The sequence below is a fragment of the Saccoglossus kowalevskii genome, chromosome 12 (genome assembly GCF_978046115.1).
Source record: "Saccoglossus kowalevskii chromosome 12, keSacKowa6.1, whole genome shotgun sequence".
NCBI classification, from domain to species: Eukaryota; Metazoa; Hemichordata; class Enteropneusta; family Harrimaniidae; genus Saccoglossus; species Saccoglossus kowalevskii.
Genome location: NC_140652.1, coordinates 35225865 through 35253300, shown reverse-complemented (window position 1 = coordinate 35253300; position 27436 = coordinate 35225865). Strand labels below are relative to the sequence as shown.

The 27436-nt window shown below is 33.1% G+C and overlaps 1 protein-coding gene and 1 long non-coding RNA gene across 2 annotated transcripts; both read left to right on the top strand.

The window, feature by feature from the left end:
- Positions 1-8184: 8184 nt before the first annotated feature.
- LOC144355865 (uncharacterized) lies at positions 8185-17200 on the top strand. The gene is made up of 3 exons (XM_085506249.1): positions 8185-8350; positions 8501-8669; positions 16943-17200. Exons 1-3 carry the CDS (start codon positions 8209-8211, stop codon positions 17124-17126), a joined length of 495 nt encoding a protein of 164 aa, XP_085362375.1. The 5' UTR covers positions 8185-8208; the 3' UTR covers positions 17127-17200.
- Positions 17201-18449: 1249 nt separating this feature from the next.
- On the top strand, positions 18450-21230 carry LOC144347582 (uncharacterized). The gene is made up of 2 exons (XR_014931198.1): positions 18450-18988; positions 21103-21230. It is a non-coding gene; the product is annotated as an uncharacterized LOC144347582 (long non-coding RNA).
- Positions 21231-27436: the final 6206 nt, after the last annotated feature.

Below are 27436 nucleotides of genomic sequence, written 5' to 3'. Positions count from 1 at the left end.
AATTCACCATTCCAGCCAAATGTGGCTCCCTAAGTTGCATATATTTAATCAGATACTATTTCGTCATCATGCTTTGTTACCTTACCTGTTTATACCTCATGAGGGCGTTTTTTATGGCAAGATGGCGCAAACGGAAGTCCTTCGCAGGTTTATGGTTTCTCATATTTAAATCATCATAACTCTAAAGATAATCATTTTTTTTCAAATTTATAATCAATATACATAACTTGATAAATACAAACACCAAAATAGGCTTTTTTTAGTTCCCCTTTAATATACCAATTTTAAAGCCAGATTCACCATAATGGTGTTACTGACACTTCCCAGTTTTCAACGCGGTGTTACTGACACTCCCCAGATTCACCATAATGGTGTTATTGACACTCCCCAGTTTTCAAAACGGTGTTACTGACACTCTCCAGTTTTCACCATAGTGTTACTGACACTCCCCAGTTTTAGCAAAACTATATTCACGAGAAAGTGCGGGCCGTTGGTCTGAAAAAAATATAGCTATCATGTTTTTTTCTTGTGACTAACTGATGATTCATAATAGATAAATTGTCAGTTATAAAGCACTTAGTTAAGCTAGAAGAGACAATCAAAACGGCCAAATTACTGATAAGTTAATTCACTCTAATAAATATTATAAAGTATATATTTTCTGTCAACATAATGAGTAAGATGAATTAAAATGAGTCTTGCGGTAAAACATGAAGATGTTGCAAATATTCATGCAGCAGCTATTTCATAGTTTGTTTGGTTATGTACACAACATCCCAAGTATTCGATTTGTATTCGGCGTGCTCATTTTTGTCATACGACGACCAAATAGTGTTTTCAAATATGTTTTATACCACCAGGTGATCTGTAATATTGTTCTTAATATTGATCCATTCTAATGCACTGTATATTTTTGAACGGAATACAAAAATTATAATTTTGTAATGTTTCAATCCCATAACAGGGACATTTGCATATGGACGTCTGTCCACACCTGTAACTCGGACATGCCAGTACTGACTACGTTCAAATTACGCTCATTCATATTGGCATACGTACACGTGCATTTGGTTTGTAATCCAATTCAAGGTGTTAAGTTAAGACGGATTTTGTTCATACTTGGACATGCATTGGACATTAGGGGAACTAGACGCACGTTGCTATGCCCTGTAAATAAAATGCAAAATGTTGTTTTATTTTATGGGGGGGGGGGTATTGCAGAACTGTATTCGGGAAATGATGAATACATGGCATAGAATGCACAAGTTCGTTCTGGGAATAGGTCCAAAAATGGCAAAGTTCTAAGAACATGTCCGTATCCACGAATTTAATGATGTCTAACTTGTATCCATGTTTAAGTAGTAAAAATGAATGAAAATAAAGCAATTGTGCTATTTCAGGCATTTTTGGCTGGATTTCTTTTAAAACTGGCACATGACTAAATATATATATATATATATATATATATATATATATATCAGTAATTTTAATGAAAAAAGTACATTTTTCTTAGTAATAGGGACACTTGTTGTTTAGTGTGATGGACCCCCATGGTTGGGTACAGGAGCATATAAGTTTATAATTAAAATTGTTTTCCATACGAAACATGAAACCATCATACATGGCCTTATAAATAGCCTTTTACTTCATAGTGGGGTGGGTGGAGTAAAGCTGTGATTATTTTTATTACTTTCTGACCATCTAGTTTGCCATTTACCATGTCCATATAAACTAAAGCTCCAGCCAATATCAGATTTGACTACTTGTTTCAAGCTATGGCACTTGGAAATGAGTGTTGTGACATGTGGCAAATGTCCAACTGTCTTGGTTAATAAGATTGGCTATATTTCAACTAGAAACAGGTAAACCAGTATACCTGTATGTACGAAGCCAGTGAATGTTATTCAAGCCAAAGAAACTGCATCTATTTATATAAATACACATGGACAGAGAATATTTTCTTGGAGCACTAAATGTGACAATTGCCCTACTGTCTGTGATAAATATACCACACCAGCTACATAGTGCCCGACAAGGAGTTGGGTAGGTAGTGAAGAAAAACATTGACTGAAGCCTGGCAGAGGACTGAATTGTTGTCAACAGCAACAAACATACTGGGAAAGTCAAAGACAGTGAAAAAACAAACAAAAAAACACACAGGCATATAAATACTAACTTTCTAGGATCTTTATTGACTCCAAGTAATCCAGAGTAGAACGAGATGAATCAACACTATACTCCGCCATCTTTATTTTAATATTAGATGCAACCATTATTCTGTAGGGGACAACGGGTCATAACTTGAGGGGAGTTAACACCCATGATTTTTAAAATGCCTTGATCAATAAGAGTTACAGGGAACATTATTTTCATTTTTCAGTGGACCAATAAATGCATTTGACAGGAAAATAGAAAAACTCTACCACAACAACAATTAGAACAGCTTGCTGCATTATAAGTATCACTTCCCTGTCAAATTAGTGGTTCATGCTTATTTGAATCTCAACATAACAGGCCAATTCTATCACACCTTGCTAGGCTTGATCTTCCATCTAATCAGAGCATTCCAAATGAACATGATTCTCCACAATACTAGAGGGCGCTCTGACCAATAAAATGCCATTATCTAAATAAAAAAGAACTGATATATATATATATATATATATATATATATATATATATATATATATATATATATATATATATATATATATATATATATATATATATATATATATAGACACAAGGGTGTCCATTAAGCCCAACATTATTTAACATTTTTATAAACGCTGATGATATTGTTCCTACAGCTATTAACAAAGAATAACAATAATAATAACAAAGGTCATTAGACACACTTTATGAATATACAAAACAATGGGGTTTACAGTTGAATATGAGAAAATCAAAAATTATGATTTTCACTAAAAATGGTCATAAATCAAAAAATACAGAATTCTCATATGGGCTAAACGCAGTTGAGAAAACAAACCAATTCACATATCTAGGGGTAACATTTAATACAAATGGGGCAATGAACATGACCATGGAAAGATTGGTAGATAAAGCAAAAAAAGCTGATGCAGCAATCAAACCAGTATTAACATCAAACAAGTTAAACATGCTTTTACAATTGAAATTATTTGAGGGCATCCAGACACCAATTTTAACTTATGCTGCAGAAATTTGGGGAATCAATGGCAGACTAGAGTACTGGGACAAAACGTGTACAGAAAAACACCATTTAATGTTATGTAGACGCTTATTAAATGTTAATAACAGAACAAGTAACATTGGTAGTAGAATGGAAATTGGACGACTAGCATTACTAACAAAAATTCAACTGAATGCAATCATATACTACCGAAATATTATAAAGAATGGCCCAATCAGTCTGGTATATGATGCAATAAAAGATCAACAACAAAACAAATATAATGACACATGGTTAATGAATCTGCATAAAATAAAACAATCGTATGATATTAAGAATTTAGAAACAATTAAGAAAGACCAGTTTAAACAAAAAGTGAATGAATATTACAATTATAAATGGAACCAAGATAATCAAAGACAAGATTCAAAACTAAGAACTTATACATTACTGAAGAAAAATATAAATACTGAACCATATATTAATATCTTGATAATAAAGAAAACATTGGTCTATTAGCAAAATTGAGACTGAGTGCCCCTAAACTAAACATCGAGATGGGAAGGCACAACAGACCAAAATTAAAAACAGAAGACAGAAAATAATTTATAAAAACAGCAAATACCATTAGAGAAAATCACCTAATGGATAATTAATATGTTTTTACTTTATTACATGTAACTGTATTGTAGTAGATTTTAGATATCTAACTTGATATGTTTATTTTAACACCTTTATTACATTTTATAAACCAAAATAGATATGTAACTCATTATATAAGGTTGTAATAAAGAATTATCTTATCTTAGCTTATATATAGTATATTTATTGCAAAGCAAAAGGCCATTGGCCTAAATAGCAAATACAGTTTCACTCAACAATGGTAACAATAAAAAAATAAACACAACTCGCTAACTGATTTAAAATTACATCGTTTCTTGAACTCATGAGCGAGATAAATTTGTTGTAAATGGGGTTGGCCATACATGGCCGAACCCAAAGCAAAATAGCAACATTTTTACATTAAAATCCCAATTTACCGACGTTATAACACGTTGGTCGGATAATCTTTATAACATTAAATAACATTTATGAAGATATCTATTAACATCCATTTGTAATAATCTCAGCCAGTTGCTAATGCATCTTTTAAAGTAAATAACATAGAGAGGAAAACGACCACATTCGCCAACAGCTGATAAATCGTTATTACTTAAACCGAGTAGAAATTTACAAAATTGATTCTGAACTTGTTCAATTTGAGGAGCGTTCTCGTGACCCCAGATTTCACTACCATATAATAAGATTGACACAATGATGGAATCAAATAATTTGAATGAATCAGATGTTGTCATACCACAAAGTTTTCGAATCAATACATTGCATTTTTACCCTGTGCTGATTGGTTTAATTTGGTCGGATTCCAACTTAGTCTGGATAAAAATAATACACCAAGATACTTGTACTGAGGGACGATTTAAATTTCATGATTGCGATAGAACCATTTTTCACCTTGTTTTAGATAACCATCCCTGCAAAAAACAATTACATGTGTTTTGTTTAGGTTTAGAGTTAGACCCCTGTTAGAACAAAATTGGTGTACTTTATTTATTTGTCGTTCAGTATGTATTGGCATATCAGAACCCACGGCTACGTCATCCGCGTACATCAAGATATTTAGGTTCTGAAGATCGTTGTCAATGTAAACACCCTCACATCCAACAGTACTTAGTGTATGAAACGAGATCATTGATGAAATTAGCCTCTACTCAATTCACATCATAGGATGGCGGCCAGCAAAGCTATGTCAACAGAAATGTCATCTCGTGTGTTCCATCAGCCAAACTTGGCTGCTAGATGTAGCTACACAAATGAGCCAAATTAGAGGTTAGAATACATTCTTACTAATTATATTTATCAGACCTGCAAGACTGCAAGTCCATTTTATTGATGAGTGAGACTAAAAATTGCGATAAAAACAGTTTTTGTTTCACTATGAAAACATGGAAAAGAAGCAAGGAGGGACGATTTTCTCTGCAAGGAAACTAAACTGCCAAAAGTAAGCAATGACCTGTCAAACTTTGTATTGTTTTAACTAGCTGATACAGTTACTGGATTGTGTTGTCAGCAAAATTTGAGAGACATACATCTTGTTTCCATACTGTGGCATAATGGTATGTCCCAGGCAGTGGCGTAGTCATTGTGAAATACCTTGGAATGTGCTGAGCCCAGTGTTGTTGGCAATAAAGGCTATACAAATTGGTGAATTGGTAGAGCTTGGATAAAAAAAATAGTTTATTTCACTACCAAAATTGGCATCATCTTTAAACTGGTTTGTCTGCTATTTCAAGATAACCAATCATTTCGTTGGATACATTTTATTGTTTGCATGGCCATAATTTAATTGTAATATTTATGTTGAGACAAGTGTGCAAATCTTTAGTCAGGAAGGTGACCAGACTAAGCTTGTAATATCCTGTAATATCCTGTGATGCTGATTCATGACTCCAGTGAGCTGTACCCTATACAGGGGTACATATGCAGACGTGCTGTGCAGTAATCTCTGCTGATCAACAGGAACCACTGACGCTTACTTCCTGAACTACTCCCGTTGTACCAGTGCTACCACTAGCAGCATATAGCAGTACAGTTGCCGATACTCCATCAGGCCCGTAGTTTTTTTTTTGGGGGGGGGGTCGGGGGGGGGGGTTCGGTCGAACCCCCTAAATTTTGGAAGTGAATAGATTTATTATCGTAGATTACAACATAATAAAACAAACAGTATTAGTTAAAATAATTATCATTGTTTAAATCACTTGACTCACTGAGGTAACTATCAGATTCTGCAGCTGATGTTAAATATTAAAACAACAATGAAACAATAATGTAATGGTAGTCACTCTCTGAATGATGTGGTGGTGCTGAATAGGGCCGTTTGTCTTGTGCGAGTGTTCGCTCAGTTAGTAAAGTGTCACGGTGGGGATCAAACGCGATTGACACAACACGACACTGTACTGTCCTAGTTTGGTTCATTAGTTTTGTATTGATGGCATATATACTGTTTTGTTTCAAGTGTATCAGCCAAATGTAGTCAACTTATTGTATTAATACGTGTAGCCTGTGTTATTGGACAATAGTGTATAGCTATAGATTCAACAGATCATTAAAAAAATGCCGAATATTTATCATCACGAGTTGTATAGGTCGAAGAGCTCCTTGCAGCCAACAATTTACCCCCACGGTGTTTTTTCAGCACTGAAACTATGCGACGAATCATATTATTCAAACATATCTTTTTACACGTTTTTTGTTTTGATGTCTTAGAACATTTACTATATTTTTAGTGAGTTCATAAAAAGGATATGTAGTCATTGAAGTCTGTTGAGACCTCTGCTAAACTGCCACTATATGTATATTATTTTACCGCTCTCTAAAAACAGATTTACAATGAACCAAAACATTTACATACTGTAAGAAACTTGGTGGTATGCCGTTGGTTAGTGCATTTAATTTGTTTGATGCAATCATTGTGCCAGCTATTTTTTATGGTAGCGATATGGGGGTACGTAAATTCGGAAATCGAGAGGGTACAGATAACATTTTGGAGATATCTACCCGGTACTTAGCATTAATAGTTGTACAAACAATGTAGCGATGTTAGACAATGTGGAAGGCTGCCATTGTGCTGTGGTTATTTCAAGCGTTGTATCTCATATTGGCTAAAATTACTGAAACACCAAAACATGTTATATCATGCTTAAACGATTAGACAAGACCCGGAAATCGAGAAGGTACAGACAACATTTTGCAGATATCTACTTAGCGTTAATAGCTGTACTAACAATGTAGCGATGTTGGACGAATGTGGAAGGCTGCCATTTTGCTGTGGTTATTTTACGCGTTGTATCTCATATTGGTTAAAATTAGTTGAAGTAAAAAATAGCTGGAACCTCAAAACATGTTATATCATGCTTAAACGATTAGACAAAACCGGCAGACTTACTTGGGATACCCACATAAAGATCGCCTGTTCAAATATGGTTTCGGCATTGTCTGGTTTAAAAAACAAGTTGAAGATACTGCAAATTTCATTGAGATATTTACTCAAACAATAAAAACAATTTGTCAGCAAGAATGCCATGCCTCAATTTCACAATCATCCAGGCTGTGTACTTTAGGAAAAATCAAAGTAGTATTATAACCTGGGAGATTTATTGGCAAGCAATTATAGACTAAAATATATACTGACGAGATTTCGCTGTTTTGGCCATTAACATAATGTTGAAGTAGGTATACACAGTTTTTGCAGTGATATGCTTGAATTTAGCATGGTAGAAAATGGAATTCACTTTGTTTTCATATGTCCATTTTAAATGATCTAAGGATTGATCTTTTGTCAAATAATGCAATATGCAATTTTGCAAATACTGATAGTTCGGGCTTACTTCGTCGCTACACAAACAGCCACACTATATATCAACTAGTTCTGTATCTTTTAAAAGTTTTCAAGCGACGAGATGAATAATAATCCAGCTTAACTTAGTACCATATGTTTACATGAATGTTGTATTGTCTTTTTATAAAACGTGCTATGCACTTTTATACTCATTACATTTTCTACGATGTGCTGAGGCCCTGTACAAAAATAAAATTACATAATACAAAATTGACTAAATACTAAAATGAATAATTGTAGACAGATATCGACATGAAATCGTGTCACTTTTATGTGCGCTAACATCTGCGAAGAGCGAAAAAACTCGGGAGGAGACTTATAAGATCAGCACGCTACCAGAGACGTTGATTATTATATCTGCATTGAAGACAAGCTCTCAGCTCCTGTATACGGAGTAGCCCCACAAAGGCCCCATCCCATATTATACGTCACACTATAATAATGGTCCCACAAGCGTGAGTGTACACATGGTAGCTTTCGACCGACAATCACATTGTTCATATTATAACATGAATACTTTCAAAGGATTATGAATAACAGCTGGCATGTACGTGCTCTATATAAATGTGTGCTAGTGCTGGTTTCGTGCTTATTTAATATGTCTAGTGAATACGTTCCTACAAAAAGCGAAAAGAAGCAATTCATGGCTCGTGCAATCGAGCTCAGCTTTATTGGATCGTGTGAGAAGAAAGTTGGAGAACCCTTCGGGGCTGTTATCGTAAAGGATGGGAAAATAATAGGTATGACACTGCTTTTTTATTCTAACCATCCTTGGGTAAGAATGTTGTTTCCGAGAAGAGTATTGATTTATTCCCAAATTTATACACGAATATATACGTAATATATACGGAAAATGTTCGTCTGTTATTGAAATGAATTTTGTTTTCAAGGTGAGGGGTACAATATGATGATGTTGGAATCCAATCCTACTTCGCATGGGGAAACAGTATGCATTCGAAATACATGCGGTGAGCATAAAACAATGGAGTTAGCAGGTTGTCACATCTATTCCAGCACCGAGCCATGTGTTATGTGTTGCAGCTCTATTCTTCTAACAGGGTAGGTTTCCATATGACTTAATCCAATTAAATGTAATAAAGCATATATATATGATCCCTTTCTACAAATAATTATATAGTCAATTACCTATGTATGGCGTATTTACACGTACGGATGATTTCCAAATAACTGCAAAATGACAGAAAACTGAATTATTGATCTATATATGGCGTATTTACACATACAGGTGATTTCCAAATAACTGCAAAATGACAGAAAACTGAATTATTTATCTATATATGGCGTATTTACACGTACAGATGATTTACAAATAACTGCAAAATGACAGAAAACTGAATTATTTATCTATATATGGCGTATTTACACGTACAGATGATTTCCAAATAACTGCAAAATGACAGAAAACTGAATTATTTATCTATATATGGCGTATTTACACGTACAGATGATTTCCAAATAACTGCAAAATGACAGAAAACTGAATTATTTATTTATATATGGCGTATTTACACGTACAGATGATTTACAAATAACTGCAAAATGACAGAAAACTGAATTATTTATTAATATATGGCGTATTTACACGTACAGATGATTTCCAAATAACTGCAAAATGACAGAAAACTGAATTATTTATCTATATATGGCGTATTTACACGTACAGATGATTTACAAATAACTGCAAAATGACAGAAAACTGAATTATTTATCTATATATGGCGTATTTACACGTACAGATGATTTCCAAATAACTGCAAAATGACAGAAAACTGAATTATTTATCTATATATGGCGTATTTACACGTACAGATAATTTACAAATAACTGCAAAATGACAGAAAACTGAATTATTAATCTATATATGGCGTATTTACACGTACAGATGATTTCCAAATAACTGCAAAATGAGAGAAAACTGAATTATTTATTAATATATGGCGGATTTACACGTACAGATGATTTACAAATAACTGAAAAATTACAGAAAACTGAATTATTTATCTATATATGGCGTATTTACACGTACAGATGATTTCCAAATAACTACAAAATGACAGAAAACTGAATTATTTATTTATATATGGCGTATTTACACGTACAGTTGATTTCCAAATAACTGCAAAATGACAGAAAACTGAATTATTTATCTATATATGGCGTATTTACACGTACAGGTGATTTCCAAATAACTGCAAAATGACAGAAAACTGAATTATTTATCTATATATGGCGTATTTACACGTACAGATGATTTACAAATAACTGCAAAATGAGAGAAAACTGAATTATTTATCTATATATGGCGTATTTACACGTACAGATGATTTCCAAATAACTGCAAAATAACAGAAAACTTAATTATTTATCTATATATGGCGAATTTACACGTACAGATGATTTCCAAATAACTGCAAAATGACAGAAAACTGAATTATTTATCTATATATGGCGTATTTACACGTATTGATGATTTACAAATAACTGCAAAATGACAGAAACTGAATTATTTTTCTATATATGACGTATTTACACAAACAGATGATTTCCAAATAAATGCAAAATGACAGAAAACTGAATTATTTATCTATATATGGCGTATTTACACGTACAGATAATTTACAAATAACTGCAAAATGACAGAAAACTGAATTATTTATCTATATATGGCGTATTTACACGTACAGATGATTTCCAAATAACTGCAAAATGAGAGAAAACTGAATTATTTATTAATATATGGCGTATTTACACGTACAGATGATTTACAAATAACTGAAAAATTACAGAAAACTGAATTATTTATCTATATATGGCGTATTTACACGTACAGATGATTTCCAAATAACTACAAAATGACAGAAAACTGAATTATTTATTTATATATGGCGTATTTACACGTACAGTTGATTTCCAAATAACTGCAAAATGACAGAAAACTGAATTATTTATCTATATATGGCGTATTTACACGTACAGGTGATTTCCAAATAACTGCAAAATGACAGAAAACTGAATTATTTATCTATATATGGCGTATTTACACGTACAGATGATTTACAAATAACTGCAAAATGAGAGAAAACTGAATTATTTATCTATATATGGCGTATTTACACGTACAGATGATTTCCAAATAACTGCAAAATAACAGAAAACTTAATTATTTATCTATATATGGCGAATTTACACGTACAGATGATTTCCAAATAACTGCAAAATGACAGAAAACTGAATTATTTATCTATATATGGCGTATTTACACGTATTGATGATTTACAAATAACTGCAAAATGACAGAAACTGAATTATTTTTCTATATATGACGTATTTACACAAACAGATGATTTCCAAATAAATGCAAAATGACAGAAAACTGAATTATTTATTTATATATGGCGTATTTACACGTGCAGATGATTTCCAAATAACTGCAAAATGACAGAAAACTGAATTATTTATCTATATATGGCGTATTTACACATACAGATGATTTCCAAATAACTGCAAAATGACAGAAAACTGAATTATTTATCTATATATGGCGTATCTACACGTACAGATGATTTCCAAATAAATGCAAAATGACAGAAAACTGAATTATTTATCTATATATGGTGTATTTACACGTGCAGATGATTTCCAAATAACTGCAAAATGACAGAAAACTGAATTATTTATCTATATATGGCGTATTTACACATACAGATGATTTCCAAATAACTGCAAAATGACAGAAATCTGAATTATTTATCTATATATGGCGTATTTACACGTACAGATGATTTCCAAATAACTGCAAAATGACAGAAAACTGAATTATTTATCTATATATGGCGTATTTACACATACAGATGATTTCCAAATAACTGCAAAATGACAGGAAACTGGATTATTTATCTATATATGGCGTATTTACACATCCAGGTGATTTTCAAATAACTGCAAAATGACAGAAAACTGAATTATTGATCTATATATGGCGTATTTACACATACAGATGATTTCCAAATAACTGCAAAATGACAGAAAACTGAATTATTTAATATATATGGCGTATTTACACATACAGATAATTTCCAAATAACTGCAAAATGACAGGAAACTGGATTATTTATCTATATATGGCGTATTTACACGTACAGATGATTTCCAAATAACTGCAAAATGATAGAAAACTGAATTATTTATCTATATATGGCGTATTTACACGTACAGGTGATTTCCAAATAACTGCAAAATGACAGAAAACTGAATTATTTATCTATATATGGCGTACTTACACATACAGATGATTTCCAAATAACTGCAAAAGGACAGAAAACTGAATTATTGATCTATATATGGCGTATTTACACATACAGATGATTTCCAAATAACTGCAAAATGACAGAAAACTGAAATATTTATCTATATATGGCGTATTTACACGTACAGGTGATTTCCAAATAACTGCAAAGTGACAGAAAACTGAATTATTTATCGATATATTGCGTATTTACACGTACAGATGATTTCTAAATAACTGCAAAAGGACAGAAAACTGAATTATTGATCTATATATGGCGTATTTACACATACAGATGATTTCCAAATAACTGCAAAATGACAGAAAACTGAATTATTTATCTATATATGGCGTATTTACACGTACAGATGATTTCCAAATAACTGCAAAATGACAGAAAACTGAATTATTTATCTATATATGGCGTATTTGCATGTAAAGATGATTTCCAAAGAACTGCAAAATGACAGAAAACTGAATTATTTATCTATATATGGCGTATTTACACGTACAGATGATTTCCAAATAACTGCAAAATGACAGAAAACTGAATTATTTATCTATATATGGCGTATTTACACGTACAGATGATTTCCAGATAACTGCAAAATGACAGAAAACTGAATTATTTATCTATATATGGCGTATTTACACGTACAGATGATTTCCAAATAAATGCAAAATGACAGAAAACTGAATTATTTATTTATATATGGCGTATTTACACGTACAGATGATTTCCAAATAACTGCAAAATGACAGAAAACTAAATTATTTATCTATATATGGCGTATTTACACGTACAGATGATTTACAAATAACTGCAAAATGACAGAAAACTGAATTATTTATCTATATATGGCGTATTTACACGTACAGATGATTTCCAAATAAATGCAAAATGACAGAAAACTGAATTATTTATTTATATAAGGCGTATTTACACGTACAGATGATTTACAAATAACTGCAAAATGACAGAAAACTGAATTATTTATCTATATATGGCGTATTTACACGTACAGATAATTTACAAATAACTGCAAAATGATAGAAAACTGAATTATTTATCTATATATGGCGTATTTACACGTACAGGTGATTTCCAAATAACTGCAAAATGACAGAAAACCGAATTATTTATCTATATATGGCGTACTTACACATACAGATGATTTCCAAATAATTGCAAAATGACAGAAAACTGAATTATTGATCTATATATGGCGTATTTCCACATACAGATGATTTCCAAATAACTGCAAAATGACAGGAAACTGGATTATTTATCTATATATGGCGTATTTACACATCCAGGTGATTTTCAAATAACTGCAAAATGACAGAAAACTGAATTATTGATCTATATATGGCGTATTTACACATACAGATGATTTCCAAATAACTGCAAAATGACAGAAAACTGAATTATTTAATATATATGGCGTATTTACACATACAGATAATTTCCAAATAACTGCAAAATGACAGGAAACTGGATTATTTATCTATATATGGCGTATTTACACGTACAGATGATTTCCAAATAACTGCAAAATGACAGAAAACTGAATTATTTATCTATATATGGCGTATTTACACGTACAGATGATTTCCAAATAACTGCAAAATGACAGAAAACTGAATTATTTATCTATATATGGCGAATTTACACGTACAGATGATTTCCAAATAAATGCAAAATGACAAAAAACTGAATTATTTATTTATATATGGCGTATTTACACGTACAGATGATTTACAAATAACTGCAAAATGACAGAAAACTGAATTATTTATCTATATATGGCGTATTTACACGTACAGATAATTTACAAATAACTGCAAAATGATAGAAAACTGAATTATTTATCTATATATGGCGTATTTACACGTACAGGTGATTTCCAAATAACTGCAAAATGACAGAAAACCGAATTATTTATCTATATATGGCGTACTTACACATACAGATGATTTCCAAATAATTGCAAAATGACAGAAAACTGAATTATTGATCTATATATGGCGTATTTCCACATACAGATGATTTCCAAATAACTGCAAAATGACAGAAAACTGAATTATTTATCTATATATGGCGTATTTACACATACAGATGATTTCCAAATAACTGCAAAATGACAGGAAACTGGATTATTTATCTATATATGGCGTATTTACACATCCAGGTGATTTTCAAATAACTGCAAATTGACAGAAAACTGAATTATTGATCTATATATGGCGTATTTACACATACAGATGATTTCCAAATAACTGCAAAATGACAGAAAACTGAATTATTTATCTATATATGGCGTATTTACACATACAGATGATTTCCAAATAACTGCAAAATGACAGGAAACTGGATTATTTATCTATATATGGCGTATTTACACATCCAGGTGATTTTCAAATAACTGCAAAATGACAGAAAACTGAATTATTTATCTATATTAGCGTATTTACACGTACAGGTGATTTCCAAATAACTGCAAAATGACAGAAAACTGAATTATTTATCTATATATGGCGTATTTACACGTACAGATAATTTACAAATAACTGCAAAATGATAGAAAACTGAATTATTTATCTATATATGGCGTATTTACACGTACAGATGATTTCCAAATAACTGCAAAATGACAGAAAACTGAATTATTTATCTATATATGGCGTATTTACACATACAGATAATTTACAAATAACTGCAAAATGATAGAAAACTGAATTATTTATCTATATATGGCGTATTTACACGTACAGGTGATTTCCAAATAACTGCAAAATGACAGGAAACCGAATTATTTATCTATATATGGCGTACTTACACATACAGATGATTTCCAAATAACTGCAAAATGACAGAAAACTGAATTATTGATCTATATATGGCGTATTTACACGTACAGATGATTTCCAAATAACTGCAAAATGACAGAAAACTGAATTATTTATCTATATATGGCGTATTTACACATACAGATGATTTCCAAATAACTGCAAAATGACAGGAAACTGGATTATTTATCTATATATGGCGTATTTATACATCCAGGTGATTTTCAAATAACTGCAAAATGACAGAAAACTGAATTATTTATCTATATTAGCGTATTTACACGTACAGGTGATTTCCAAATAACTGCAAAATGACAGAAAACTGAATTATTTATCTATATATGGCGTATTTACACGTACAGGTGATTTCCAAATAACTGCAAAATGACAGAAAACTGAATTATTGATTTACATATGGCGTATTTACACGTACAGGTGATTTCCAAATAACTGCAAAATGACAGAAAACTGAATTATTGATCTATATATGGCGTATTTACACGTACAGGTGATTTCCAAATAACTGCAAAATGACAGAAAACTGAATTATTGATTTATATATGGCGTATTTACACGTACAGATGATTTCCAATTAACTGCAAAATGACAGAAAACTGAATTATTTATCTATATATGGCGTATTTACACGTACAGATGATTTCCAAATAACTGCAAAATGACAGAAAACTGAATTATTTATCTATATATGGCGTATTTACATGTAAAGATGATTTCCAAATAACTGCAAAATGACAGAAAACTGAATTATTTATCTATATATGGCGTATTTACACGTACAGATGATTTCCAAATAACTGCAAAATGACAGAAAACTGATTTATTTATCTATATATGGCGTATTTACACGTACAGGTGATTTCCAAATAACTGCAAAATGACAGAAAACTGAATTATTTATTTATATATGGCGTATTTACACGTACAGATGATTTCCAAATAACTGCAAAATGACAGAAAATTTAATATCCAATGTTGGCAAATAATTGTTTTTACATATGATCCACGATAACATATCTATTTTTGGCAAATTATTAAATTGTAGTGCATTACATAAAGCATACATTTATCTTGACATTATTTTTAAAAATAGCAAATTTATTTTGCAAATAAGTGTGATTCACTCCGGACATTACTCCTGCCCTCCATTCAATTCATGTGTAAATGTTGGAAGATTCGTGCTCGTAGCCTGTCCACAAAAATACAGCAAACACAACACAAATTAATAACCTCACTATTATGACGATGTCACTCCTGCGATTCTAAATCTTATTCAAACTGCGCAAATTCAAGAAAATACGGAATGGTAGATTACTGTCGAAGCTCAGCTATTAGCTGACCGTGGTGGAATGTTAATTAATATAGTACATTTTTCAATGTACATAAGCAACGCAGCATGTCGTCCGTCACAGGAAACTAAATTAAATGATTTAATCTAGTGAAACTGGTTTTGTTGCACATTATGATTCAAACACAACACGTAGTGAATATTCCGGCAAAACTAATTATTAGACGTTTTGTTAAATCATATATATTAATGTACATTTATTAATGGTATACATACATCAATCAGAACTATTAGTATTAATTTGCAAACAATGAAATTGATACCCTCGTATGTACTTAATACAATTGTCACAGTAAATGACATATACTACTTTATAAATAATTTACCAATAGTGTAAGTTGTATTAATAGTTTACAAATATTGGGTATGTATTAACCACAATGTATTTATTTTATACTGATTCTCATTGTTAATTAACACATTATTTTTCGTGGCTTTTCACATTTTTTAAATCATTTGAGCAGAAAATCAGAAAACTAATGATATAAATAATTGTGAAAGATTATTAGCATAGTTTATTACAAATAATATAATTAACTTAATTAAATGTGACATACACATGGACATACAAATGGTGCCCCACAGTGTCTGTTCAAGAAAATGTGTAATATATAATCTACAAAACGTTTTCGAATAGTCGGGAATCTTTATTTCACGATTAAAAACACTGGATATATAATTTTCGCCAATTGTACCAACAGTAAAATTTATAAATCCGACTACCCAACAACATACTACATTTTAGTAACGAAGTTTTCTACTTCTCACCCCTTTCTTGATCAGTGCATAATGTCAATTTTACTTTCACAGAATGAGTCGCATCTTTTTTTCCGCTTCCCTGGACGATTTTGAAAGATTTCTGCCTGACGGGGAAAACAGGAATGATTACTACAGCATTCCAAAACCGAAGCAATTTTGGGCAATCACTGAACGAGTTGAAGATGAAGGAGCTATCGAGGTCTTTGAAAAATGGGCAGCACAAAATAAAGAATGAATATGGACTTAGAATTCACGAATCAATGCAGAGCAAGAATAAAAATAAATGTGCTCCTGGCATTATTATCTTTACATATATTATTAGCATTATCATTATATTGTATTTAATGCATGTTTACATAGAAATTAATGATTATAATCAAATTGACACAAAATTGATATATTTGTTTTTACTCCTATTAAAGAAAATCCTGCTCAGGAGATGACGTATACACTGCGTGATGATGTGTCTCGTGATAGCTACCCGACACATACTTTCTTCATGACGAAATCTAGCTGAGCTATATTGTACAAGTGATTGAGCACGTTTTCAGTCACATCCAAAATATAAGGTTGTTGCATTATTCATACATAGCGTCTCCAAACCACGCCCTGTACAAATTGCATACACTATATATGCACCATATCGGGTAAAATAAACACATACGAAATAATATAAATATCTACCGATAGGATATTTACATCATCTGTCATTGATGTCAATCATGGCAGCTGTGCAATCCGGAAACTAAAATAAGGCCGATGGTTCACTATTCGAAGTCATGTATAATTTATTGTTAATCAATTCATATAAGTTGATTGTAAATACAATATGAACTTGAAAATCTAATATCAATGGACAGCGAGCAATATTGATATTTATATGTGGGGCAAAATGAAGAAGTCTGTATATTATCACTGAAAGTTTTTGGACAAGTGTGGCTTGTAGTAGATCATCTCTTACATACTTGGCACACGCAGTATGCTTCCATGTACATTTGAAGCTGAGGCGAATATAGACCATAGTAAATAGCCTGTAAATAGCAATGAATGCATGTATAGAACATTACGTTTCTATTGTTAGCAACATTTTGTTTGAGAAGACTTTTGCATGTGGAGAAATATGCATGATATAATAATGCAATAGTTATGCAGCTGGCATTGGGACTTTTTTGCTGATAGCCAAAACAGATATCACATATTTGGTTGTCTTTGAGGTTTCAGCATACTAGTAATATAGGGTGTCATCATCTCGCCAAATCACACGAGATTCTCTGTTTGACGATTGATTATGTTCACAACATACAACAACATTCAACATATTCAATGCGAATTCCACATAGAATGTATATAACACCAATAGATGATTTTCCGTTCAACTGCGAGATCTCGCATATTGCGTGAAAGACGCGAACCGAACGTCTGCCGCAAAAATCGAACGATTTGTTTTTGAACTCCAATTTCGTTTTTCATAGCTCAAATTCGAAAGGCCGATCTTTGACAGGGAATATTGCGTTTAGATATCCTTACTTCATCGAAATTGTTTGCCCGCTCGCATTGAACGGAAAATGGTTTATTTGAATCACATTATCAATGCACCAGAGCAAATGAATGACGTCAAACATTACAAATGTCAATTGTAAAACAGCAATGCATGATGGGATTTATTTTAGTAACACGGCATCAGGGTTTGATTAGAATAACTTGACGCAATGATCCCGGGACCCGCCGTAGGCGGCAGTATTTTCATTCGAGGTCAATTTTGGATCACCAGGTCATTCCTAAACGCGTAATTAGGACTGAGTCGAGAATCAATTTTGGGTGCCAGAAATCATCCAAAGACGTTTATTTGGGTATAATTTGCGCTGTCAAGACAATGTTCAGGCTAATAAAATAAGATTGACGACGTTTTCCCATGATAAAAAAGTGAATTATTTGTTGAAAAAAGCGGAGAAAAATTGATACGCAGAAATCGTGACGTTGACTCTACGCATGCAATGGAGCGTCATGGAAATTGTCTACAGTTCACGTACACGCATCTTTCGATGACGTGATTATTTTGCCAGCCAGCCCAGGACGCCGTACAGACATTGTACTAAGGTAAGACCCTTTGCACTTTTCCACAAATTTTAATATATTCTTAACAATTGCTTTACCTCTAAAACTCTGCACACCATGCTATGATCATTCAGTGTTTTGTACTAAACGACTCATCGCTTAGCAAAACCAATTTTCAGGATTTATTGGCACATGATGTCATGAATCAGACAAACTAATGACCAAAAATAAATATTGCATCGTATATAAATGATGACAGCGATTTACTAGGCCTATGGCCTGTGAACTCGTTGTCGCGATGCATCTCAATAAAATAGCATCTAAAACCAATTAAGGCCGATATGTGTAAATACTTGTACATTAATAGTCTAGTCTATGCAACCAGCAATAATGACATGCAGGAATGGCATTGGCAAAATGATGATCTCGGATGTAGCCATGTCTAGGGGCATGGATATGATTTATAGTCTTTGCCCATTAATGTAATGTTATAATGTATATGAAGTATGTGATCATGATTAATTTTCATGATCATTTGTGACCACACCATTGATTATTCGGCATAGACTACCACACACTATAATATTGAGCAGAAAGTCATGCAAGAAATTGCATTTGATTCACCACATTGGCATGGCTGGCTGTATTCATTCTTACTTTTTCGTGATCATTGTTTGGCTCACTACAAGTTTCTTGTGATTTAGGCGGATTTTTGTCATATGCAAGAAACAGCAAGAGCTGCAATGTGTACATCAGGGGGCTTTTATCATGCTTGTGATGTTGCTACTGTAGGTAAATGGCCACAGCAGGAATGTATAACTGTCATTTATTAGGCAGAAACTGATAGGGGCCAATTCCTTGTGCTCACTACATACACATGTACATCAGTGAAGGTTTTTCTGTTGCCAGCTGCCATTTTTGAAATTGTGCCACCGATCAACAGTTCATGCCACTCACCTCAACCTTAAACAATGACATGTGTTGTCATTTGTTATTAATTTTATTTTAAGGAAATGAGTTACCTTTTTCTAAAATAAACAAAATTTGATATTAATATCATCATGTAAAAAAAATGTTTAAAATGATTGTATTTGATATAGACTGAACATGTTGGGGAAAAAATAAATCTAAAATAATAAAATATCTGCCTAACTACCCAATAGTTTTTACTCTAATACTGGAAACACTAAATTTGTTTTTCATTGGCCTCATAATGGTTTGAGATCTTTTTAATATGATCCATATAAATAATGAGAGATGAACTGAGATTCTGTACAAACAGGTCCATGTATTTACATTCTATGTTTCTGGTTTGATGTTGACTCATTTATAGCCCTGTCATTGGTGATACAAGAAGTTTACTCCTCCTCCTGTGTGGGCTGTCTTATGCAAATCAACAATGCTGTTTTTGCACATGGTCAATTCACTCTGGTTATATGTCAGATGACACATTACCATTGCCATGTGATAAATTCATTACTTTTACCGGTTCTATCAGTCTGATGGAATTGATATCATCATTGATAATACTATGAAGTACAATTACATTCCATATAGTCTCTTTGCACCTACTTTATTTCTTATTCATTCTGAATGGACAGTTGGATGAACATACAATAGCCTAAAAGTAAGGGGGTATATTTGTACAACACCCTGTAACTTTGTATGATATGGGTCTATAATACTGTCTTGTAAACAGTTAACTACTGGTTTTGTACAGTTTATTGTTGCTGCACATATACTTATTGAAAACAACAAGATGTAGTATTTTCGGCAATATGACTACTACCAAATTGGTCGGTGGTGATACCTATCATTTGAGTTTTCTGTCGACACTTATCTGCTTTTGCACCATGAGTCGTTGCACATCATACCAGATTTAATCATGACACTCCGTTTACAACACTAATTTACCTCATTATAATGTGCATAACCTGTGTTTTCATTGAGAGGATGCTTGAATGCACGGTAGTGCTTTCAGCATCCTCTCTCTAGTTATTTACAATGTGCCTCAAGATTTAATTTCTGGAAAGTCCAATCATATCCAAAGCATTTCAACAATGTTCTTCCTATTGAACATTCTTCTACTCAACACCTTACTCAAATAATTCATTACAATATATAATCCTTTCCACTTTTTTTTTATTTTCTTCCAGGCGAGATATTTCAACCATCACCTGTATTGGTTCAACTTTTTACTTTATTCTTACTCGAATTTTTTTGTAAACTTGTTGTATATTGATGGTTAAGATAAAAAATAAAAACTTTATTTTTTCCTTGTTCATTACAGACGTTTATTCTATTCACACTATTTTTACATGGTTGTCTTCCAACTAGTCATACTGAGTGATGTCTAATAGCAGCTGGCCAAATTACAATCGAGTGGTGGGTGGTTCACAGTACTAGTCAAGTACAAATAAGCCATTCACTGCCAAACAACAAATATAATCATTCTTTCCGATCAAGTACTTTAACCCTCTTGATTCAAATGACATAACCAAAAGACGTAAGACATCACCTACTTCCTATAACACACAACACCATATTCACATAATTGTTCATACATGTATACCTTGTCACAGCAAAATCAATTACATAAATTTACCAACAGCTTCAGCAAATCATCTGCCCGTATTAACTATAGCCTCTTTTGTAATCCCTCTAATACTTATATTTTGTGTTTCAATTACATAATGTTAGTCCAAAAATGTCAGCTTCTATTATTTGAACACAATCCTATTATCAAGGTCACGTTTGTATTGCGCTGGTCCCACTAACTCTGGATTTCAAATTTGATGTTACTAAAAATAGAAATGGCTTTTAACTACGTTTTGCCGACACAACGTTAAGGCGATCTTCATTGGCAAGAAAGAAAATCACACTGTCATATGCAACCTACATTTATAGAGGTGGTAATAAGTGATAGTGGATACGGTGTATAGTATACTTATGTTTGAAATAAGTTAAATATTATTCTATATGAATATAATATACATTATTTATATTAAAATACTTGATACTTCACACAATGGTATGACTATTGTAAGAGACAATATATATTCCACAGTTTAGCAGTTTAGTCCGGAGGGATTCACGTCCCAAATGTTGGTCCCCGGGCACCTCTATCTAAGAGCTTGCTGAATTGATGATATAACCAGACAATCATGGTAGACTGGCCTCGACCTTCTCTCGCTCGGAAACGCAAGGGCGATAAGACTGGATTTTCATAGACGCAGGTCGTTTAGATCGGGCGATTTCTTTCAAGTTCGTTGTTGTTTTGGGTGAATCATGTAGACAGACAAGCTTTCTCCCTCGATGGGTGAATCTAGAAGATGTTCAAGCATAGAATTGTACAATATTGTTTACGTTGCTGTACGTCAAAACTCTCGAACTTGACAACATTCACTCTCGGACCACTAAGCAAATAGGTGGAAATACCAGTTACATTACTCATGAAATTTTATGATTCGATTGCTGACCGGGATAGCTGTATTTAGTGTTCATTTCTATGCAATTGTGATTCTCAATATCTGTGAGTAAAATCATATCGCTGGTATGGATGGCGACGGCTGACATATTGTTTTGGTTCTGTGGCTCTCTTGGCACGGGCAACTGACTTTTAGCTTTCTTTTTTTTACTATTCTAACGTTACCTTGGTCACATTTTTATATACCAGTAGACACTGACAAGTAAGTAAACGGTCCGGGACATGATAGTCAACATGGAGGGCTGGCAAGGGTATTTTCGTAAGAGTAATCAATTGTTTTTATTTTTTATAAATAATGTAATTTAAATAAATAAAAACCGTAAATTTGTAGACATGGACAAGGTGTGAAATAAAATAAAATAAAATAGCTGATTACATTTAGCTATTTTATTCGTCCGTAACTCTGAATTAGCTTTATCTGTAAAGTGTAAAAACCTATTTTTTAACTGTAAATGGAACTTCGTCATTTTATTTCCAGCTACCCCTTGGCCCCTCTCAATATGGGACTCTAAATAAAAGGTAGGCCCGGAAGATAGCGTCATCATACAGTATTGATGAACAAAATTCACATTACAATCTTATGCTTCCGAACATTCCGATATTTATGCTGGATAACGCAGAACACAAGTACTGGAAACTGTACATAGTACATAGTGTTGTCAAATCATTTAGAGAATAATACTATGGGCCCTATGGTACAGATGATTTCCAAATAACTGAAAAATGACAGAAAATTTAATATCCAATGTTGGCAAATAATTGTTTTTACATATGAACCACGATAACATATCTATTATTGGCAAATTATTAAATTGTAGTGCATTACATAAAGCATACATTTATCTTGACATTATTTTAAAAAATAGCAAATTTATTTTGCAAATAAGTGTGATTCACTCCGGACATTACTCCTGCCCTCCATTCAGTTCATGTGTAAATGTTAGAAGATTCGTGCTCGTAGCCTGTCCACAAAAATACAGCAAACACAACACAAATTAATAACCTCACTATTATGACGATGTCACTCCTGCAATTCTAAATCTTATTCAAACTGCGCAAATTCAAGAAAATACGGAATGGTAGATTACTGTCGAAGCTTAGCTATTAGCTGACCGTGGTGGAATGTTAATTAATATAGTACATTTTTCAATGTACATAAGCAACGCAGCATGTCGTCCGTCACAGGAAACTAAATTAAATAATTTAATCTAGTGAAACTGGTTTTGTTGCACAGTATGATTCAAACACAACACGTAAGGAATATTCCGGCAAAACTAATTATTAGACGTTTTGTTAAATCATATATATTAATGTACATTTATTAATGGTATACATACATCAATCAGAACTATTAGTATTAATTTGCAAACAATGAAATTGATACCCTCGTATGTACTTAATACAATTGTCACAGTAAATGACATATACTACTTTATAAATAATTTACCAATAGTGTAAGTTGTATTAATAGTTTACAAATATTGGGTATGTATTAACCACAATGTATTTATTTTATACTGATTCTCATTGTTAATTAACACATTGTTTTTCGTGGCTTTTCACATTTTTTAAATCATTTGAGCAGAAAATCAGAAAACTAATGATATAAATAATTGTGAAAGATTATTAGTGTAGTTTATTACAAATAATATAATTAACTTAATTAAATGTGACATATACATGGACATATAAATGGTGCCCCACAGTGTCTGTTCAAGAAAATGTGTAATATATAATCTACAAAACGTTTTCGAATAGTCGGGAATCTTTATTTTACGATTAAAAATACTAGATATATAATTTTCCAACAGTAAAATTTATAAATCCGGCCACCCAACTACATACTACATTTTAGTAACGAAGTTTTCTACTTCTCACCCCTTTCTTGATCAGTGCATAATGTCAATTTTACTTTCACAGAATGAGTCGCATCTTTTTTTCCGCTTCCCTGGACGATTTTGAAAGATTTCTGCCTGACGGGGAAAACAGGAATGATTACTACAGCATTCCAAAACCGAAGCAAGTTTGGGCAATCACTGAACGAGTTGAAGATGAAGCAGCTATCGAGGTCTTTGAAAAATGGGCAGCACAAAAGAAAGAATGAATATGGACTTAGAATTCACGAATCAATGCAGAGCAAGAATAAAAATAAATGTGCTCCTGTCATTATTACCTTTACATATATTATTAGCATTATCATTATATTGTATTTAATGCACATTTACATAGAAATTAATGATAATAATGTTTTGAAAATTCAATAAACAATCAAATTGACACAAAATTGATTTATTTTTTACTCCTATTAAAGTAAATCCTACGCGTGATGATATGTCTCTTGATAGCTACCCGACACATACTTTCTTCTTGGCGAAATCTGATTGATTGAGCGCTTTTTCAGTCACATCCAAAAGCTAAGGTTGTTGCATTAATTATTCATACATAGCGTCTTCAATCCACACCCTGTACAAATTTGATACACTATATATGCACTATATCGGGTAAAATATACACACACAAAATAATAAAAATATTGTCATGGATTCATTTAGTTACTTGGACGTTCGTATAATTTAGTGTATATTCGAGAAACGTCTCTCACCCTGGGAACCTACTTTTCGCAGGGACATTGCAATCCATATATGGAAATAGTACGCGTATAATTTCTCTTAGCTGTCTGAAGTCACGTGATCGAATTATGAGGTCATCTTAGTTTTTCTGTTGTAAGCGTGTGTTGTAGTTCTGAAGCGGTACGATGAAAAATACAGTTCTTTGGTGTTTTATTCCTGAATGGTGTGTGTGTTTTCATTGATTTCGTCCCCGTTACCATTTCTTGACGGATGGGAGTGCACTGGTTGCTTGTGGTAGTCAAAGCGAGATTTTTGTTAGTGTTGAACCGTTGTCGTCCGTGAGAGTCAATATCGGCCATTGATTGGCGTGAACAGCGTCAGTTTGTTACAGGGTGTTATAATTTGTAAGATACAGTCCCCGAAATACTCAAATATTTCTCTTACATTGGTGGCAGCGAAGGCGGGATTGATGTCTGGTGAGTTTTGTTGTTTGTTTTCAGTTCATGCTACCGAGTTTGTGTGTGTTGAACGACTGTCACCGATAAATTTCCGTAGTGATACGAACCTAGAAACTGACGGTTCTTTTGATATTGGTCAACGTCACGGTGTTTTGTTGAGGTTTTACGAGCTGCATTTAACCTGCGTGCTTAGATGGTTTTCTTGTGATCTTCTTTGTATTTGCTGTCAGTTTTCATGCTATCGAGTCGGTAAAACTAAGCGCCACACTTTTTCTCTTCTTGATCAGAGAAAATCCATTATTTGGATTCTGATAGCATCTTTCACTTCATTACTTCTATCCTATACGCGGGTCAGTAGTGCCGATCGAATGGCTGAAAAGACAGTGTTGGTGGATAGTGAGGTTGCATTTAATGTTCCCGATTCTAGGATAAAAATGAGTACTTCGTTATCTGGCAAGGTGAGGGGGAGTAATAAACTTGACAATTGGCGACAAACTTTATTAGAGGAGCAGAAACGGCTCGAAAATGACAATGCTGAAGTAAAGAAAGCTTGGGAATCGTTTCATTTGTCCCAAACTACGTTGAAGGCTTCATTTGTTGAGAATACTGACAAAAATGGCTCTGTTCTAAAATACCGGGAACATGAAAGTCCAGGTAAGAGTGGGTTATTTTTTAGATCAACGTAGTGTTGTTGCTAAGCAACCCAGTGAGGCTGAAAGGGTGCGTGTTAGTGACGAGTTCACTTCCGCCAAATAAAGTAAACTTGGTGGAATAAATAATCATGTTGATAAATCTCCAGTTATTGCCAGTGAGTAAAATGTTTGTAATGCAGCCACTAAATCCAGAGAGGAACTATACAGGAAGAGTAGTGTGGGTTTGGATAAAACACAAAAACAACAGTTTGTTGATTTGTTGGTCAAATCGTCTGGTTTCTTTAGTTGTGATGGTAAGGATTTAGATAAAGTGGATTTGATAAAACATGAGATAGTACACGGAAAACCAGTACGACAAGCTCCATACCATACTCCAATATTGAAACACAGAGAGACAGACGAAAGATCTCTTAGATAGGGGATTAGTTGAAGAGTCTGTCAGCCCTTGGGCCTCCCCAGTAGTCTTGGTCCAGAAAAAAGATGGTACACAAAGGCTGTGCATAGACTATTGTAAACTAAATTCAGTGACTGTCCAGGACAGCTTTCCTATCCCAAAGATTGACGATGCTTTGGAATCACTTTATGGGCAAATTGAACTTGCGCCGGAATCTAAACCATATACACTGTCCTTTGTACGAAAACTGGGTTATAGTGGAAGGTGCTCCCATTTGGCTTGACCAATGGTGTAAGCACTGTTGAAAGAATTATGGAACGTTGTTTCTTAATCTTGTATCTGGATGACATTATTGTATTTGCCAGAACGTTTGAGGGGGAGTTGAAACGGTTAGAATTGGTTTTTGATCGGCTACAGCAGACAGGGTTAAAACTAAAACCCAACAAATGTGTGCTGTTTGTCTCTTTAGTTTTTGGGTCACAGAATTTCGGAATATGGGGTTGAGACAGATCCTGAAAAGGTGGAGGTAATACGACATTGGTACACCCAGTTCTGGTACAGGTTCGTTCTTTCATTGGTTTGACCTCATACTACAGCCGTTTTGTCAGGGGGTTCGCAGAACTAGCATGACCCTTGCATGAGTTAACAAAAAAGAATGTTGTCTTTGATTGGATAATGCAATGTCAAAATGATAATCTGAAGGATGCTTTGGCATCTGCTCCCGTTTTGGAATTTCCATCTGAGAGATGAAACCTTTATACCATATACCTATGCTAGTGGTTATAGCATTGATGCTGTTTTGTCGAAGCTAATTATTAAAAATAAATTATACATGAGTTCGGACCATCGACCATCGGCCTTATTTTAGTTTCCGGATTGCACATGCAAGGTGAAAAAAGTTACAATGGGAAGTAAGTAAATAAATAAA

Bases quoted from the DNA above. Each gene is read 5' to 3' on its own strand.
- LOC144355865 (XM_085506249.1), top strand. From the start codon at position 8,209: ATGTCTAGTGAATACGTTCCTACAAAAAGCGAAAAGAAGCAATTCATG. The intron at 8,351-8,500 runs GTATGACACTGC...TTTGTTTTCAAG, and splicing joins AAAGGATGGGAAAATAATAG to GTGAGGGGTACAATATGATG. The intron at 8,670-16,942 runs GTAGGTTTCCAT...TTACTTTCACAG, and splicing joins AGCTCTATTCTTCTAACAGG to AATGAGTCGCATCTTTTTTT.